This window comes from Capsaspora owczarzaki, assembly GCF_000151315.2.
Source record: "Capsaspora owczarzaki ATCC 30864 unplaced genomic scaffold supercont2.1, whole genome shotgun sequence".
NCBI lineage: Eukaryota > Filasterea > Ministeriida > Capsasporidae > Capsaspora > Capsaspora owczarzaki.
The window spans coordinates 3242538-3257418 of record NW_011887292.1 but is presented as its reverse complement, the minus strand read 5'-3'; the positions used below and the strand labels follow the sequence as shown (position 1 = coordinate 3257418).

The following is a 14881-nucleotide window of genomic DNA, read 5'->3' as shown; positions in this document are numbered from 1 at the left end:
GTCGCAAAATGGAGAATAAATGGTCCACATCAATGAACTAGGGGATCAAGTATATTGCCAACCGAACAGTAAGCGGGATGCGCAGCACTTACAACAGCAAACCAAAGCTAGAAAAAAAGAGGGCAAGAGTTGGGGGACAACGCATCACAAAGGAGGACAGGGAGGGGGCACTAACACACGCCAAAAAGCGCATGGCGACATTTTTTTCCCCCTCCACCTCTCTTTGACACTGACGAGGGATTTGCTCGCAAGCAGACATCCACGCGAGAGCAAAACTCACGCGACGGAAGCAACCAGAAGCAAACGACGAGACTTGGGTTCAAAAAAACCCAAACTCGCCACCGCCATGTAGAGAACAGAACAGTCAAAGAAGAAGAAGAGGAAGAAAGAAAAATGGGAATAAGGGGACCAGGGGACAATGGGAAGAAAGAAAAAGAAAACCACAACTAGAAAGCAAACAAACCAACAAGAAAAAAAAAAAAAGAATGCCAAAAAGCACTCAAATTCATCATTGACAGATTGTGTTTACTTGGTCTGGGTCTTGACGGCAATGACAGCCTCCTCGCCCATGGCGGCGATGACGGAGAGCATGAGCTCCTCGCCAGCAGTGAAGCGGTCGTTGATTTCCTTGCCAAGGTCGCCCTCGGGAAGCTTGAGGTCCTCCTTGGTCTCGCCGGTGGAGGTCAGCAGGGTGGTGAAGCCATCGTCAGCAATGTTGATGAGCTGGTAGTCCGAGCGGGAAACGTTGGGGACATCCATGTTGTGGGTGGAGGGGCAGAGATCTTCCATCTTCTTGCCGTTGAAAATGTCAATGGCGACGAGGTGGACCTTGGCGTGGCCGTGCTTGCCGGTCTTGGAGGTCGACATTTCAACAATCTTGCAGGCGCGGTTGTTGATGCAGACATAGCCGTTCTTGCGGAGGGCAGAGCACTGCATGGGGTAGGTGGCCGAAGCGCCGGCATCCGCGTTGTGGAACTCCTCGTCAGACATTGTTTGGTTTTTCAAAGCTCGGTTGGCTCTGATGTGTTTAAGGCCCATTGTTCAAAAAGCAGCAAGAATGAAGAGTGAGTGAGATTGATTGATCAATGGTGAGTTGGATGTTGTTGTTGTTGATGATGATGATGCAAAAAGGGAGAGGAAAAAAAAGAAAAAAAAAAAAAAAGTCACGATGATGCAAAAAATAAATAGAAAAAACCATTGAAAAAAAAAAAAAACCATTATGCAAAAAATAAAAAAAAAATATGGAAGAAAAAAAAAACCGCGTGGCAAAAAAAAAAAAAAAAAAAACTTTTCCAAATAAAAAGCTGAAAAAGCTACGTCTTTGCGTGGCTGCGCTTTCAAACGACTCGTCGCAGGTCGCGCACTGCTGGACAAATGGGAAGGCATGGCAGCAACAAAGAGAAGATCAAGGCCAGCGAGGGCACACACGCACGCAGTTCAGAGGGAGCAAAAAAAAAAAAAAAAAGATGCGCAAAAAAACAACCACAGCCACAAGATTCACAAAAAAAAAAAAAAAAAAAAAGAGGAAAAGTGGCCAATGCATTGACTGCGTGCTGCTGCTGCTACCGCTGCTCCAACAGGACGACGGCCTGGCAGACTCAACGCAGGACTGCATGCTCAGCAACCCGCACTCGTGTGTCTCGGCGACGAGCAAGCAAGGAAAAGACGCCAAAAAACGAGGGAAGGAAACATCCAAAACAATACAAAAAAAGAAAAGAAAAAAAAAAGGCGAGATCGCGCAAAATGCAGCAGGCGTTCTGAACGAGCGCACACCAGACGCCGATCCGCAGCCACGACGCTCGATGGACGCGCACACGGCCGAGCGCAATTGGCACACAGCGGGCAGCAGAGCCGCGCAGAGAGCTGCTGGAGTGTCGCAAAAGCCCATGAAAAGTTTTCACCATGTGTATTGCCTCAGCCTTCGTGCGAATGCGTTGCCGCCGCTCCGACGCGCTCCTCGCAGTCACACACACACACACACACTCGCCGACACTGATAAACTCGGTGAACAAACGCAACGCAGCTGGAGACAAAAGCGGTGGTGCACGGACACACAGTCGGTTTCAAAAGGAGAAAAAAAAAAGAGACAAAGGAAAAAAAAGAAAAAAAAAAAAGAGAAAAAAAAAAAAAGGTAGGAAAAAAAAAAAGCTTACAAAAGAAAAAAAGATAGAACAAGAATCCGATTTCGTACAAGTTATGAGCTCGCGAGATTGAGATGCAAAAAGCGAGTGAGTTCAGAATGAAAAGATGGGGAGGGTTGGGGGAGGGGTCGGGGAGGGGGGATTGGTTTGAAAAGAAGAAATACTGTACGCGCGACGCGAATTTGAGAGCAAGCGAGCCGATTTCTGGATCAGCTTGCCACTCTCTGAGCAAGTCAACTGACACATTCATGTATGAATACACGCTATGCAGAGATATTGAGCAATTTACCGTAAGATGCTTGGGCTTAGCTACGGCTACTCTTTTTGATCAAAACTTTCGTTCAGTCCTCTTTTGTACGTTTTGGTTTGGTCGCAAAATGGCTTCTTTGCTTCCAAAGTCGTCGGTGCTGTGCCATTACTTTATGCAGGGCAACTGCTCATTCAACACCAAGTGCCAGTTCTCGCATGACAAGAGCGCTGCCCGTCCATCCACGGTAAGGGGGGGGTGTTTTTGATGTGCATACTGAGCCTTTGTTCGGCTCTATCTTGGCTGTGCCATGCTGACCGTTGCATTGTCCCCACCCCCCACATTTGCTCCTTTCAATCTCACCTCATAGATTTGCAAGTTCTATGTGCAAGGCAACTGCACGTATGGCACTCGCTGCCACTTTAATCACGTCAAGCCAGGAAAGCGTGCCAACAATCTGAGCACACATGTGTCGGAGCACCCGTCGTCGTCCGGCAGCAGCTCGTCATCACAGGCGCACTCAGCTCATGCTGCACATGCTGCAAACTCGGCTTCGAGCTCTGTGCACCCGGCCGCGAGCCAGCCAGTCGCCGAGGTCAGCGCCCAGCCTGCTGCGGCGAGGTCGTCGTCGTCGTCTCCACAACGTCCGCTCGACTCTGCTGATGCTGATGCTGCTGCTGCCGATGCTGCTGATGCTGATGCTGCTGCAGGTCCAGCACACACACAAATCCCTCGGCCGCATATCTACATGCGCAATGGGAACGCGTCTACTGCAGAGAGCGGGGACGATGGCACACAATTGGCTGCCGGCATGAATGGCCTGCACATTGTCGACCGTCAGTCCTATGCAAGCAGCGCGCCTGCAGTTGCGGGATTCAGTCACCAAAGCACCATGACTGCCTTTCCTGTCAGAAATCGCGGAGACAGCGCCCATCACGATGACGGTGGAGACGCAGATGACAATGAAGATGGCAACGATGTCGACATCAGCAGTCACTACCACTCCGAATCTTCGCCTAGTTCCGGGCAGTATCTCCAAGGTGGTCTTGTGAACCCATTCTATCCCCCGATGCCGGGTTTCATGCCCCCTCCCGTGCAGCAGCAGCAGCAGCAGCAGCGGTTCTTCGACATGTACGGCCAGTTTGTGTTTGATCACAACGGCCAGTGCGTGTATGTCGGCTCTGACGGTGTGCCCCTGATTCCGCAACCTGCCATCCCTGGCGCTGCGAACTTTGGCCATGTTGTGCAGAACGGTGCGCACATGGTCATGATGCATCCGAATCCTTACATGATGCAGGCCGCGATGCCCGTTTCGTACTCTCAAGCCGCCGCGGTCAGTGACGAGCAGGCCCAGGCTGACATGCTCAAGAAGGACGGCGGTGGGTTTCAGCCTCACTCCGAGCATGTGGACTTGGCAATGCCCACCCGCACACCGCCCAAAGGCCCCAGCGACGCGCAGACCGAACGCAGCGAGCTGGTGCTGCTGGGTCCCGAGTACCAGGAGAAGTTGGAAGCGAGCCGCGATGTCGAGTGCAGCATTTGCCTGGAGGTGGTCTTGTCCAAACCCGATCCCGCCGAGCGCAAGTTTGGCATCCTTCCGGGATGCACGCACCCATTCTGTTTGACCTGCATCCGGAACTGGCGAGGCAGCACTATGAGCGGCTCTGTCATCCGTGCTTGCCCGATATGCCGCGTTCCATCGCACTTTGTCACCCCGAGCAGTGTCTTTTTATCGTCGGATGAGGACAAGCGCCGACTCATCCATGGATACCGGGACCGACTGCGCGCGATTCCCTGCAAGTACTTTAATTTCGGGGAAGGCACTTGCCCCTTCTCTACGAGCTGCTTTTATTCGCACGCACTTCGCGACGGCACGGTCGAGGAAGTGCGGCTCCGGCACATTGGTACCGCTGAAGGCGAGACCAAAATTGTGTCGGCCATTCGTCTAAGTGACTTTATTGCTGCTCGCGAGGCGCGTTCCGATGGCAATCATCTTTAAGTAGGGGGGGGTATTGGTTTCTTCCTTACGCCTATAGTATGCCAGCTAGTTGTGCCCTGTTAATTTTATTTTTACCGTTGGATATCTGTTGATTCGATTGCTAATGTTTGAGCACGTTGCTTCGTGCCCCGTTTTCCTGGTGTGCTGTTCTTGTTTGATGGGTTTTTTTTCTGTAGATTAAGCGATTCATTGATGCATGCTCCCTACTTTAACATGGATGCTATTCTCTTGTCGGTTGTGCGCAAAAAAACTGCCTTGGTTGAAAACTAGAACAAAAGTACAACAAGCAGCGTTTACGCTTGAACAGCGTCGTTGAGCGACTCAAGAACACGCAGCTGCACGCCAACGGCAGCAAGGCCGTCGCGGGTCTCGTTGAGCTTGTTGGGATTGCAGCAAATGGCCGTGTTGGCAGTCTGCGTGTCAAAGAGGCGGGAGACGTGGGTCTTGAGCACGCGTTGAACATCCGCAATGGTCACTTGCTTGACTTGGCGCATCAGGTCGCGCGAGAACTCGGCAGAAGTGCGACGGAAGACGTTCAGCAAGGACTGCGCGGAGGCTGCAAACACACTCTTCTCGTCTTCGATGATGCCATACAGGGCGCCGGCGATGGCAGCCTCGAAACGCAGCGGTTCAATGATGCCAGAAATCTCGGGCAAATCCTCCTCGTTGCCTCCAGCAGAGGCGCTGCCGTTTGCGTATGCCGTGACAATGGCGCGCGCCACACGATACGCCTTGGCGACATTGGTAGCGCGGTACAACCTGAAGGTGAGCAAGCCGACTTCCGGCAGCATGGAGATGCCGTACGAGTACGACAGACCGAGGCCTCGAATATTGCGCCAAAGCGGTCCCTACAACGAAAAACACAAAAACAAACAACAAACCCAAAGGGTGGTGAGCCTTCTTCCACCAAATCAAAGTCCACGGTCTCTCCATCGGAACCTTCATCCAAAACCAGCGACACTACCTCCAGGGCAGTCAAGTACTCGGTCGCAACAAGCAGAGCAGGCAAGTCGGGATCCGTCCAAGAGGCAATGCTCGGGCAGGTTTGCATCAAGAACGCAGACTCGACAGACGACACGCCGACAATGGCAGCTTGGCCACGGTCGGTCGGCTTGACGACCACATCGCCGCTCCAGTGGACAACAACGCCTTGCTCGCTGGCTGCGGTTTGCTGGCGACTCACGGCCTTCTGATGGTCGGCAACAAAGCCAACCTCGTGCCACGGGGCAAGCATGTCCGGCGCCGGAAGCGAACCAGCAACGTCAACCAGGAAACCAACGCTTTGGCCAACCAGCACATCGCGGAGTGCATAGAGGGCGTCAAACACCTGCTTGAAGGCCGCTGCCACCTCTTCTGGCGACTTGGACGGGACTTGGTTTTCGACAGCTGCATCATTGTGTGCGCCGCCATTGTGACCCTCGCCATCGTGACCCTCGCCATCGTGACCTTCCTCACCACCGTCTTCTGCTCCTTCTTCGTCGTCCTCGTCCGCCTCGTCTTGATTGACTCCAATCGATTCGAGCAGGCCGCGAACAAACTGCTGCTGCCGAACGACGTTGCTCACAGTGTGGTTGCTCTTGGCGACGTTGTGGGTCGGGATGAGCAGCTCGTTCAGCAGCGTGCGCACCGTGCTCATGCCGTCACGCTTGAGGTCGGCCACCTCGTTCAGCATGTTGATGGCAGTCACCTTCACGCGCTCTTCGGTGAAGCGAATGCTGAAAAGCAGCTCACGCAGCCAGTTGACTGCGCGTTGGTACTTGCTTCGTTCAGCCTTGATGGAGAGCACGACGTGTTGCGCAAACGCGCCGCACATAAACAGGCGACCTCCAAGACCAAGCGAAGCGTGGTGTTCCAGCGTGTCTTCGGCGAGACCGGCAATGACCTGCTCGTGTGAGACGGCGCCATCTGGGCGCGTCACACCGCTCTCAAAGAACAGGTTGAGGTAGAGCGAGAGGTAGGGGCGCAAGTTGGCAGGGACGCTTGTCGTGTCGAGCGTGGCAGTCAGGACGACAAAGGAGCTGTTCACATGCTCGGTCTTGAACGCAAAGGGCAGGTTGTGAGGCTGCTGGTTGGCACCCGCAATCTCGGTCTTCAGCTCGTGGAAGGGGATTCGCTCAACACCAGGCACAGAGATCTTGGCGAGGACTGCGTCCGGGGTCTCGACGCTGTTGCGCTTGGAGGCCTGGGCGAGCTGCTCGCCGAGTTGGACCAACCCTTGCTCGCCAAAGCGTGCGCGTTGCTCCTCGAGGCGCTTGTTTTCGTCCGCCAGCATCTGCTCGCCGAGCGGCGCGCTCGGTTCACCAAGGATGAGCACCAGCGGCGACTCCACCAAGGCGGTGCGCACGAGGTCGGACCAAAAGCTGGCAGGTTTGGTCGAAAGCGTCTTGAGATGGCTGAGCGTGGCCAAGCGCTCTTGGAGCTGCTTGCCATTCGTGTTGCCGTAGCAAAAGTCCTCAATGATGAGGCCAACAAAGAGCTGGTGCGGGTCGTCGTCTGCCTGCGAGAGAAGCTGAAGCTCGAGCTGATGGATGACGCTCGCCATGCGCTCCATGTCAATGGTAATCTCGCCCGACGCAACACGGCGAAGGACGCTACCAAGCTTGGCATCAATTTCACCGAGTTTCTCGGTCGGGACGCTTTCCAGCGTCAAGTGGTGCGCCGTATCGCTGTAGCGTTCGACGCGGAAGGACAGGTCGCTGCAATACGGATCGTCAATTTCCACAAGCTCGCGCTGGAGGACTGCCACCGGTGTGTCGGTCAGATACGTCCAAAGCGTCTCCAAGGCCTGGAGCTCGAGGAAGGAGCTCCACTTTGGGCCTCGCCAGCCCGCCATCGCAATGCCCGTGCTTTCGTCTTCCGTCGGGAACTGGATGCGGACGACTTGATGGGGAGTTGTCAGTGCCTCCGAGGGGGTCGACCACGGGCGCGCCTGCTTGACGTGTTTCTGAGTAACGAGAGATTAGAGAGCGCGAGAAGGAGAGGGAAGGGGGGGCGGAGAGAGAGAGAGAGAAAAGAAAAACTGAGTTGTTTCACAAACCTGCACCCAAAAAAGGGCCGAACAACCAACACAACTGCTTTTTTTGTTGTTCTTGTTCATCCATACCTTGGAAACGACCTTGGCATCGAACGGAGCAATGGCCTCGAACAGCTTGGCGGGGTCGATCTTGCCGGCAATGATGATGCAGAGATTGTCTGGGCGGTAGTAATCGCGATGGTACTGGCAGACCTTCTCGTGCGAGCAAGAGTCGCGCAGGTTGCCCAAGCGGCCTCCGGTCTCGCTCTTGTACCCGCTGCGTCCTGGATAGAGGTGCTCGACGAGAGCGCGGTAGGTTCGCGAGTCGCTCGTGTTTTCAATGGCCTGCATCTCGCAGTAGACGACACCCGCGTCCTCGCCGGCGCCAGTGATGTGGTGGACCTCTGTCTGGTACGCCGTGTCTGTCAGCGTCGGGTAGAGCACATGGTCGAGGTAGACGGGCAGCGCGGCGAGCATCCCTTCCTCGCCCGCCGTGGTCAGCGTGTAGCAAGTGTGGTCGGTCGCCGTCCACGCGTTCGTGCCCTGGGCAAGCGAGCGGTTGGCAATCAGATCGAGAACGCCCTTGTACGGGTAGTCCTCGGAGCCCATAAAGACGAGGTGCTCGAGCGTGTGCGGCAGGCCGTCGTCATCGTGCGCCTCCGTCGACAGCGCCAAGTACGCTCCCACCAGCGGCCCTCGCGTCTCGGCAAGGCACACTGTCAGGCCCGACGCGTTCGACCGGTACCGCGTCACACCGACGTCCAGCAGCGTGAACGCCTCCACTTGCTCGAACGACGACGTCATGGATCAGTTGTTACGTTGAGAAACAAGGAAAAAAAAAAAAAAAAAAAACTGGGCTGAATTGCTGAGAATTTCTCAGAAGTCCTAAATAAGCACGAAATTCTCGATTGGATTTCGAACTTGTTCATTCGTTGCTCTTTCGCTATGCTCAGTTCAGTTCTTCTCCTCCACGCTTCATTTCATTCATGAGGCCGCTGTTCGCTTCGCACTACTCTGGCACTAGACTGCTCTTTCGAGCAGATCTTGACAGTGCTGGCACTTGGTCGACTCCAGCAACTTGTAGATACCGTTTGAACTTACTGGATCGATTGTAAAAGCGCAATTTTTTTGAACAAGCCACTTGCAATCGATCTACAGTACTAGTCCAGTCAGTGTACAGTCGAACTGAGGAGAGAAGCAAAGTATCACCTGCGTCGAGGGGTGCACGGCACAGCGTGGCGGAATGGAGCTGCTCGTCAAAGTTCGGCGTTGCTTTGCTTTTTCACTCGCTGTTGATATCTCAGGTACTGTATTGGAGAACAAAGAAGCAAACAAGGAGCTAACTTAACGGCTTGCGACCCAATCAATGAGAATCGCGACCCACTGGCTCGCGTCCGAGAACAAGCAACCTTTACAACACCATACACAACCAAACAAAGCAGCAAGAGCAAAAAGCATCCACATCTATCGACACATTGATCGTTCAACGGCCATCAGCAACACCATCGGGGTTGACAGTCGTGGTAATGCTCGCGTACGTTGTGGCGGTGGACGCAGTGCCAACGGGTGACAAGGAACTGGCATGCACAACAGCATCCGTGTACGTCACGGCAAACGTCGCATCGTTCATATTGACAGCAGAGGTGTGCTGGGGCAGTTCCGAGGCAGGAATGGTCTCGATCTGCTCGTACACGGGGTTGGCAAAGGCCTGGTACTCGTGATGTTCCGAGATAGGCGACGAGGTCGAGCTGGCTGGCTTTTTAGATTCTTCTGCCGCGAAATTGCCGAAAATCTCCGGGTTGCGGCGAGGCAGCGGTGGAGGCTGGGGCGTGCGACGACGGGCAATGTACACGGCGGCAGCAACCAAGGCGAGCAGAGCAATACCGCCACCGACAGCTCCGGCAATTGGAGTCGAGTGATCGCTGCTCGCGTTTGCAGCAGCCATCATGGCAAGGGAAGCGGCAGCAGACGCCGAGGCAGATGCTTCGGAGGCAACCGAAGCGGAGACGGTGGACGCGACAGATGCACCAGAGACGGAGGCCGCCGAGGCAGCGGTTGCGGCAAACGCGGATGCAATCGATGCTGCAGACGCCATAGAAGCGGAGGCAGTCGATGCCACTGAAGCACCAGACGCACCAGACGCGATTGCAGCTTGAATCGAGATGCTGGCGTTCATCTCAGCAGTCGGAGCGCAAAATCCATCAAACTTGGCATACCCATCGTAGCAGGCCAGGCACGGGTTGGTAGAGGAGCAACTGAGGCAGTTCAGCCCGCAACACGCATTTGCACCGGCGCCATAGCAGGTGGCGCAGGACGCGTTGCAAGCTGAGCAACAAAACACAACCAAGCAAGATACACATCAAAGCGAATGAACGGTGGGTATAGAGCAGACAATGCATGTTATCGGATGCGGTCGTCCTGGCCTTACGGGTTGGGTTACTCGCACTACCATAGGTGCTGGGAGGAACGGAAGGAAACGAGCCGAGATTCGCATAAAACTGTGGTCGCGTTTGTCCGGCAAAGAGCCCTGGAGGCAGCGTGAGTAGCGGGTTGGAGGAGATGTACCTGCTTGAGCGCAACACAAAGTCAGGTTTTGCCGAGTGCGATGTTTGTTGCACGAACGTGTGACTGACACTGAGTACAGCATGAGACCACTGAATGCATTCGCGGCGATACTTGTGATTGCACAACTGTTGAGCCACCTGAAGCCGACCAAAACAAAACAAATAAACGAAAGAAACAAACAATCAATCAAACAAAACAAAACAAAAAGGCACGATGGCACTCAGTTCGCATGACTCAATGCAACGAAGAGGATGAAAAGTCCCCCCCTCTGACTCACAAGTTGCCAATCTGAGTTCCAGTAAATGCGTTGGCAGAGATGCTTGTGATGCTCGTGGAGCCCAGAATGCTGGAGTCAGCACAAGGTCAGTAAACGCCCGAAAGGACATCAAGCAAGAAGAAAGAACAAAAAAATGGCTCACAGGCTGCTGAGTTGGGGATTGGAGGCGAATGCAAAGTCAGGGATGCTGACAATTCCTGGATTGCGGCCAATGTCGCTGGAGGTGGGCAGACCAGTCAGTCCTGACAACTCAAAGCAAGGTGGCTGGAGAAAGGCACGATGCTTTATGCGTTCAACATACAGAGAGACCAACTCGGGGAGCTGGTCGAGCGGGAGAGTGCTCAGAAGCATTTTCGTGTTTCCGACGTTCCTATTCCAACCCAATTGGAGCAGAGTTAGAAATTCCTCTCCATTTGTTCGTTCATTTTTCAAGAAGATTGCTGCGCTCACAGGTTGGTAAGCTTTGTCAAGCCACTGAAGAGTGCAGGAACGTAATTGGTGACGGCGTCATTATTGTAGAGTTCTCTAGAGCAACAATGTAAAAATTAGGCAAAACCATCCTACAGGGGCACTCGGCCGCATGTCGTGTCAAACATACAAAACGGTGAGCAACGGCACTGCTTGAAATGCGCCAACGGAAATGCTGGTGATCTGTCGATTGTTTCCGAGCAAGCTGACAATGTGGCGAGATGTGAGTTTCAAATGCAAAACAAGCCTCCAGTTTGTCTTCAAACACTTACAGAGCGGTCAGACTGGGAAGGCCAGCAAACGTGTTGTTGGTAATGATTGTCACGCCAGAGGTCCAATCCCTTTGAACAAAAGCACAAGCGATGCCACATGCAGCAAGTGAATACACAAACCCTCGTGCAAGAACAATGAGACTCGAACAGCAACTTCAATCAAGCCTGAAATAAATGCAACGAACAGCCGAGTCAAGTTTGGCAAGTTGAACGCAAAATCGGGAATGGAAGTGACGCTCATAGAATAGAATGTGCTGTAAGAGAGCAACCAAAATAATGGTGGGAAAGGGTCAGAAATGACAGGAGCCATCATCAATGGGTAAGCAGCTGCTGGATTTTCATACATGGTTTGAATGTCGTCTGGGAAGATTGGGACGGCGGTGAGGTTGGTCCAACAAGAGTTGACGTAGCGGTATGGCTTGGAACCGCCGCACGAGCAGACATCGCATCCGTTGGGGCGGTCGTCCGCGTGTGCGACGTAAGGCAGCATGAATGCAGCGCAAAGCACCAGCGCAACGAGTGGCCAGCGCGTCATGGCAGAGCGTTGTCTGGAGGAGTCGAGAAGCGGGGAGAGAGAGAGAGGTGAGAAAGCAAAAACTCAAAACAAAACAAAACAAAACCAAAAAAACCCCACAACAACAAAACGAACAAAAAAACAAAACAAAAACACAAAACAAAACGCAAGGAGAGGGGGGGGGGAGAGGAGGACTTTGAAGGACACAAACCTGGGTTGAGCTTGTTGAAGGGAGGGCGAGCGAGGGGGGGGGAGAGAGAGTGAGTGAGAGTGAGAGAGAGAGTGAGAGAGTGTGTGTGAGGAAAGGGTCGGAAGAAGGACAAGGCGCGAACCATGCTGACCGAGCAAAGAGCCCAGCAAATCGAGACTTGGGGAGTCAATGGACAGATAGAGAGATAGGGAGAGAGAGAGAGAGAGTGAGAGTGAGTGAGTGAGTGAAATGGAAGGCGACCCAATCAGAAGCGACCGGTCGCGAACGGAAGCAGGGGCGTGGCAGCATCGGAAGCGCTTGATCTTTGATTTTGAACGAGGAAGCTGAACAGGAGCCGGGGTTTGAAAGGGGGGGGGGCGAGGGGAACAACAGCGCAACGAGCATGTCACTTTGTGCGCAGCCGAGGGAGAGAGAGGGGAGAGAGAGAGGGAGAGAGAGAGAGAGAGGACGCCTGGGTTCCGGAAAAAGAAGGGAAGCGAAACTTACAAAAAAAAAAAAAAATAGAATAAAAAGAGAAGTGATAGAGAAAACAAAAAAAAAAGTTAAAATTGTCTTTCTGCTGTTTGCGCTTTTCGCTGCTCGGCTCGCTCTCTGTGAGATGCACCTCAATAGAGCACGCATACCCACTCGCCCAGCTTGTCAGCACGCACAGCGCCCGTGCAAAGTCGTAGGGCGGCCAACAAAACAACAGCAAAAAACAGCAACAACCACAACAACAACAACAACAAAAAAAAAAACCTCAAAAATAAAAAAAAAATAATAAAAAATACAAAGCGCATTGGTTTTTGCTGGCTAGCCCAGAGTGCCATGTATGTGACGTGGGTAGCCCCGCGCGCACCCACTGTTGCACTCTTGCACGAGCGGAAGGCGCGCGGAGAGCTGCGTGAGAAGGAAACCTGGAAGACCAAGCGAAACCAAACAAAAGTGATCTTACAAAAAAAAAAAGAAAAAGTTCAAAAACAAAAAGCAACGGACGCATTTGTAAAGTGATCTTACAAAAAAAAAAAGAAAAAGTTCAAAAACAAAAAGCAACGGACGCATTTGTCCAGTCGCGGTTAACATCAAAGCAAGCCCGTCAATGAAACACGCGGCATTGGAGTCCTATTTGACCGCAAACGAACTCCACCATCTATGGAGCGCGTTGCACTCGTTGGAGGCATGCATGCTGCACCTTGCTCTGCAGCTTCTGATTCGAGTGCCTCTGTTGTTGTTGTTGTTGTTGTTGTTGTTGTTGTTGTTGTTGTTGTTGTTGTTGTTGTTGTTGTTGTTGTTGTTGTTGTCGTTGTTGTTGATGCTGCTGCTGCTGCTCAAGCCGTTGTTTTTCGATTGTGGTTGTGAAGGTCTGTGGCGTGTTGCAATGGCAGTCACAGCGGGGTGCATTGGGTGCGGTCGCTCTGGAGCGGAAGGGGCAAGGGCGCGCAATTTGTAAACGATTGCGGATGTGTCGGGGACCTCTCCTCCTCCGTTCTGTGTTTAACAATCGAGATTGGCCGCCTCCAGCTGAGCGGATGGGATGTGCTTCCGAGTTCTACAGTGTTGAACAAATGTGCCAAAGAGTCAATTTTGTGTTGTGAAAATTTTGAGTTAGACAGTGTTCTTGCATCCCGCGTTTGTTGCTGTGGTCTGCGATGAAGTGTTCATTGTGTTGCTCAAAGTGTTACAGAGTTCATGAATCAAGACAGGGTGAGCGCGTAGCCTTTTGCAGACCGCTGGCGGAGGTGGGCTTCGGCAAGCGATCCAGGCCCCGATGTAGCCAATCTTGTGCCTTGGTATCAACGTGGACATGCCGGGCGATGCTCGATTCACGTTTGCTTGGAGCCTAGACATAGCAGTGCTAACTGGTGCAACAACCTGTCACATTCTGGTCACTAGACGAACAATGGACGATGCAAAAAGTGGGCATGGTGCGATGGAGTGCTGGCGTCAAGAAAAAGCGCGGCATTGTCACCATCGAGAAGCGCCCGGCAACGAGTGCCGAAGATGACAGCGAGGAATGCTCGATCGTATCGATAGAATCCAAATCAACAGCGCGACCTTCGAAAAAGACACGGATTGAGCTGGAATGATCGGCCGACAAGCGCGTTGAAGCAGATTGATTGGTTTCGATTTTGTTACATTCAAGGTGAACATTCGGCAAGCTGCAGCCGCTCATCCATCTTCATCATCAAACGAAAGCAACTTTGTATTTTGTAGTTGCTTGAGTTTGGCACCAGTTGGCTTGGAGGTTGCCGCCGCCGCCGCAGTAGAGCTGTTTGTCGATAACTTGCTTGACGCTGTACCGCTCGCACTGCCATCGTCCACGCGCGGCTTTTTCCGTGATCGAAAGGCAATCTTACCAGGCTCTGCTTCCGCAGGCTTGTCGTCTTCTGCAATGTTTGGAATCGTGTCAGATAGATGGTCCAACGTTGAAGGGTGAGCATGCTTGCATACAAGTTCCGCCAAATCCGCCGCACAAACAATTCCAATGCATGCTTGCATTGGCTTCAGCTTCCCCACTGACATGTTCACAGGTACACTGGCCTGAGCGTTCTGAGAGGCTTTTTTTTTTTGTTACCTGAATCATGCTCGCTCTCAACCTCGCCGGGCTGCTGCTCCTGATCTGCGTCCGACGCGGGTCGCTTGCCCCGTGCGACATCGGCTTGTGCCATTGTGAGATCTCCTGTGCGCAGAACGACCACTGTCGGGCGGTCCTCGGCGTTGGGCAGGTCAATGTCATCGACCTCGTCGTCGTCTTCACCGTTCGCCCCTGCCTTGAATATCCGGTCGGGATACTTGGCCTTGAGGCGTTCCATCCGGGCCTGCTCATCGCTCGCAGTCAACTGCTCCTGCATCTTGCGCAGGAAGGTCGGCGTCTCGCTCGAAAACAGCAGATTGCTCACTCGCTTGTTGTTCCCAGCACCGCCGCCGCCGCCGCCGCCGCCACCGCCACTACTGCCGCCTCCGAACTTGCTCATCGAATGTAGAGAGGTCTTGGGTTTTCAAAAATTATGACTGAGGGATTATCGCAGCATCTCCCACACGGATTTTGAGACCCCCGATGAAAAAGATTGATTTTTGGATTTGTTGAAGCTTGGCTGATCAGTCAAACAGTGCAAGTCAGGCTAGAGCTTTTTGATGAAGTCATCAAGGCACTGCGAGCTTCATTCATTCATTCATTCATTTCCCCCCCCCCTT

At 53.1% G+C, this 14881-nt stretch overlaps 5 protein-coding genes across 5 annotated transcripts; 1 reads left to right on the top strand and 4 right to left on the bottom strand.

The window, feature by feature from the left end:
- Window positions 1-33: 33 nt before the first annotated feature.
- CAOG_01011 (translation initiation factor eIF-5A) lies at window positions 34-2216 on the bottom strand. Its single transcript, XM_004365825.2, has 2 exons — window positions 2192-2216; window positions 34-1018 (listed from the first exon to the last, which is right to left on the bottom strand). The coding sequence occupies exon 2, from the start codon at window positions 988-990 to the stop codon at window positions 526-528; it is 465 nt and encodes a 154-aa protein (XP_004365882.1). The 5' UTR covers window positions 991-1018; window positions 2192-2216; the 3' UTR covers window positions 34-525.
- Window positions 2217-2497: 281 nt separating this feature from the next.
- Window positions 2498-4642, top strand: CAOG_01010 (zinc finger family protein). Its single transcript, XM_004365824.2, has 2 exons — window positions 2498-2635; window positions 2759-4642. The coding sequence occupies exons 1-2, from the start codon at window positions 2519-2521 to the stop codon at window positions 4385-4387; spliced, it is 1746 nt and encodes a 581-aa protein (XP_004365881.1). The 5' UTR covers window positions 2498-2518; the 3' UTR covers window positions 4388-4642.
- CAOG_01009 (hypothetical protein) lies at window positions 4549-8225 on the bottom strand. Its single transcript, XM_004365823.2, has 3 exons — window positions 7491-8225; window positions 5352-7331; window positions 4549-5235 (listed from the first exon to the last, which is right to left on the bottom strand). Exons 1-3 carry the CDS (start codon window positions 8202-8204, stop codon window positions 4681-4683), a joined length of 3249 nt encoding a protein of 1082 aa, XP_004365880.1. The 5' UTR covers window positions 8205-8225; the 3' UTR covers window positions 4549-4680.
- Window positions 8226-8883: 658 nt separating this feature from the next.
- CAOG_01008 (hypothetical protein) lies at window positions 8884-11517 on the bottom strand (the record flags this gene model as incomplete). Its single annotated transcript, XM_004365822.2, has 11 exons — window positions 8884-9725; window positions 9829-9965; window positions 10034-10102; window positions 10243-10311; window positions 10385-10459; window positions 10544-10612; window positions 10693-10767; window positions 10841-10915; window positions 10983-11051; window positions 11168-11236; window positions 11327-11517. The coding sequence occupies 11 exons, from the start codon at window positions 11515-11517 to the stop codon at window positions 8884-8886; spliced, it is 1740 nt and encodes a 579-aa protein (XP_004365879.2).
- A 2276-nt stretch (window positions 11518-13793) lies between these two features.
- On the bottom strand, window positions 13794-14742 carry CAOG_01007 (hypothetical protein). The gene is made up of 2 exons (XM_004365821.2): window positions 14262-14742; window positions 13794-14073 (listed from the first exon to the last, which is right to left on the bottom strand). The coding sequence occupies exons 1-2, from the start codon at window positions 14659-14661 to the stop codon at window positions 13856-13858; spliced, it is 618 nt and encodes a 205-aa protein (XP_004365878.2). The 5' UTR covers window positions 14662-14742; the 3' UTR covers window positions 13794-13855.
- Window positions 14743-14881: the final 139 nt, after the last annotated feature.

What these genes read in the sequence shown, in the direction of transcription:
- CAOG_01010 (XM_004365824.2), top strand. Translation starts at nt 2,519, where the DNA reads ATGGCTTCTTTGCTTCCAAAGTCGTCGGTGCTGTGCCATTACTTTATG. An exon ending in GCGCTGCCCGTCCATCCACG is followed by an intron (nt 2,636 to 2,758) that starts GTAAGGGGGGGG and finishes CTCACCTCATAG; the next exon opens with ATTTGCAAGTTCTATGTGCA.
- CAOG_01009 (XM_004365823.2), bottom strand. Translation starts at nt 8,204, where the DNA reads ATGACGTCGTCGTTCGAGCAAGTGGAGGCGTTCACGCTGCTGGACGTC. An exon ending in ATGCCAAGGTCGTTTCCAAG is followed by an intron (nt 7,332 to 7,490) that starts GTATGGATGAAC and finishes CTCGTTACTCAG; the next exon opens with AAACACGTCAAGCAGGCGCG. An exon ending in AGTACTTGACTGCCCTGGAG is followed by an intron (nt 5,236 to 5,351) that starts GTAGTGTCGCTG and finishes TTTTCGTTGTAG; the next exon opens with GGACCGCTTTGGCGCAATAT.
- CAOG_01007 (XM_004365821.2), bottom strand. Translation starts at nt 14,661, where the DNA reads ATGAGCAAGTTCGGAGGCGGCAGTAGTGGCGGTGGCGGCGGCGGCGGC. An exon ending in TGAGAGCGAGCATGATTCAG is followed by an intron (nt 14,074 to 14,261) that starts GTAACAAAAAAA and finishes CAAACATTGCAG; the next exon opens with AAGACGACAAGCCTGCGGAA.
- CAOG_01011 (XM_004365825.2), bottom strand. Translation starts at nt 990, where the DNA reads ATGTCTGACGAGGAGTTCCACAACGCGGATGCCGGCGCTTCGGCCACC.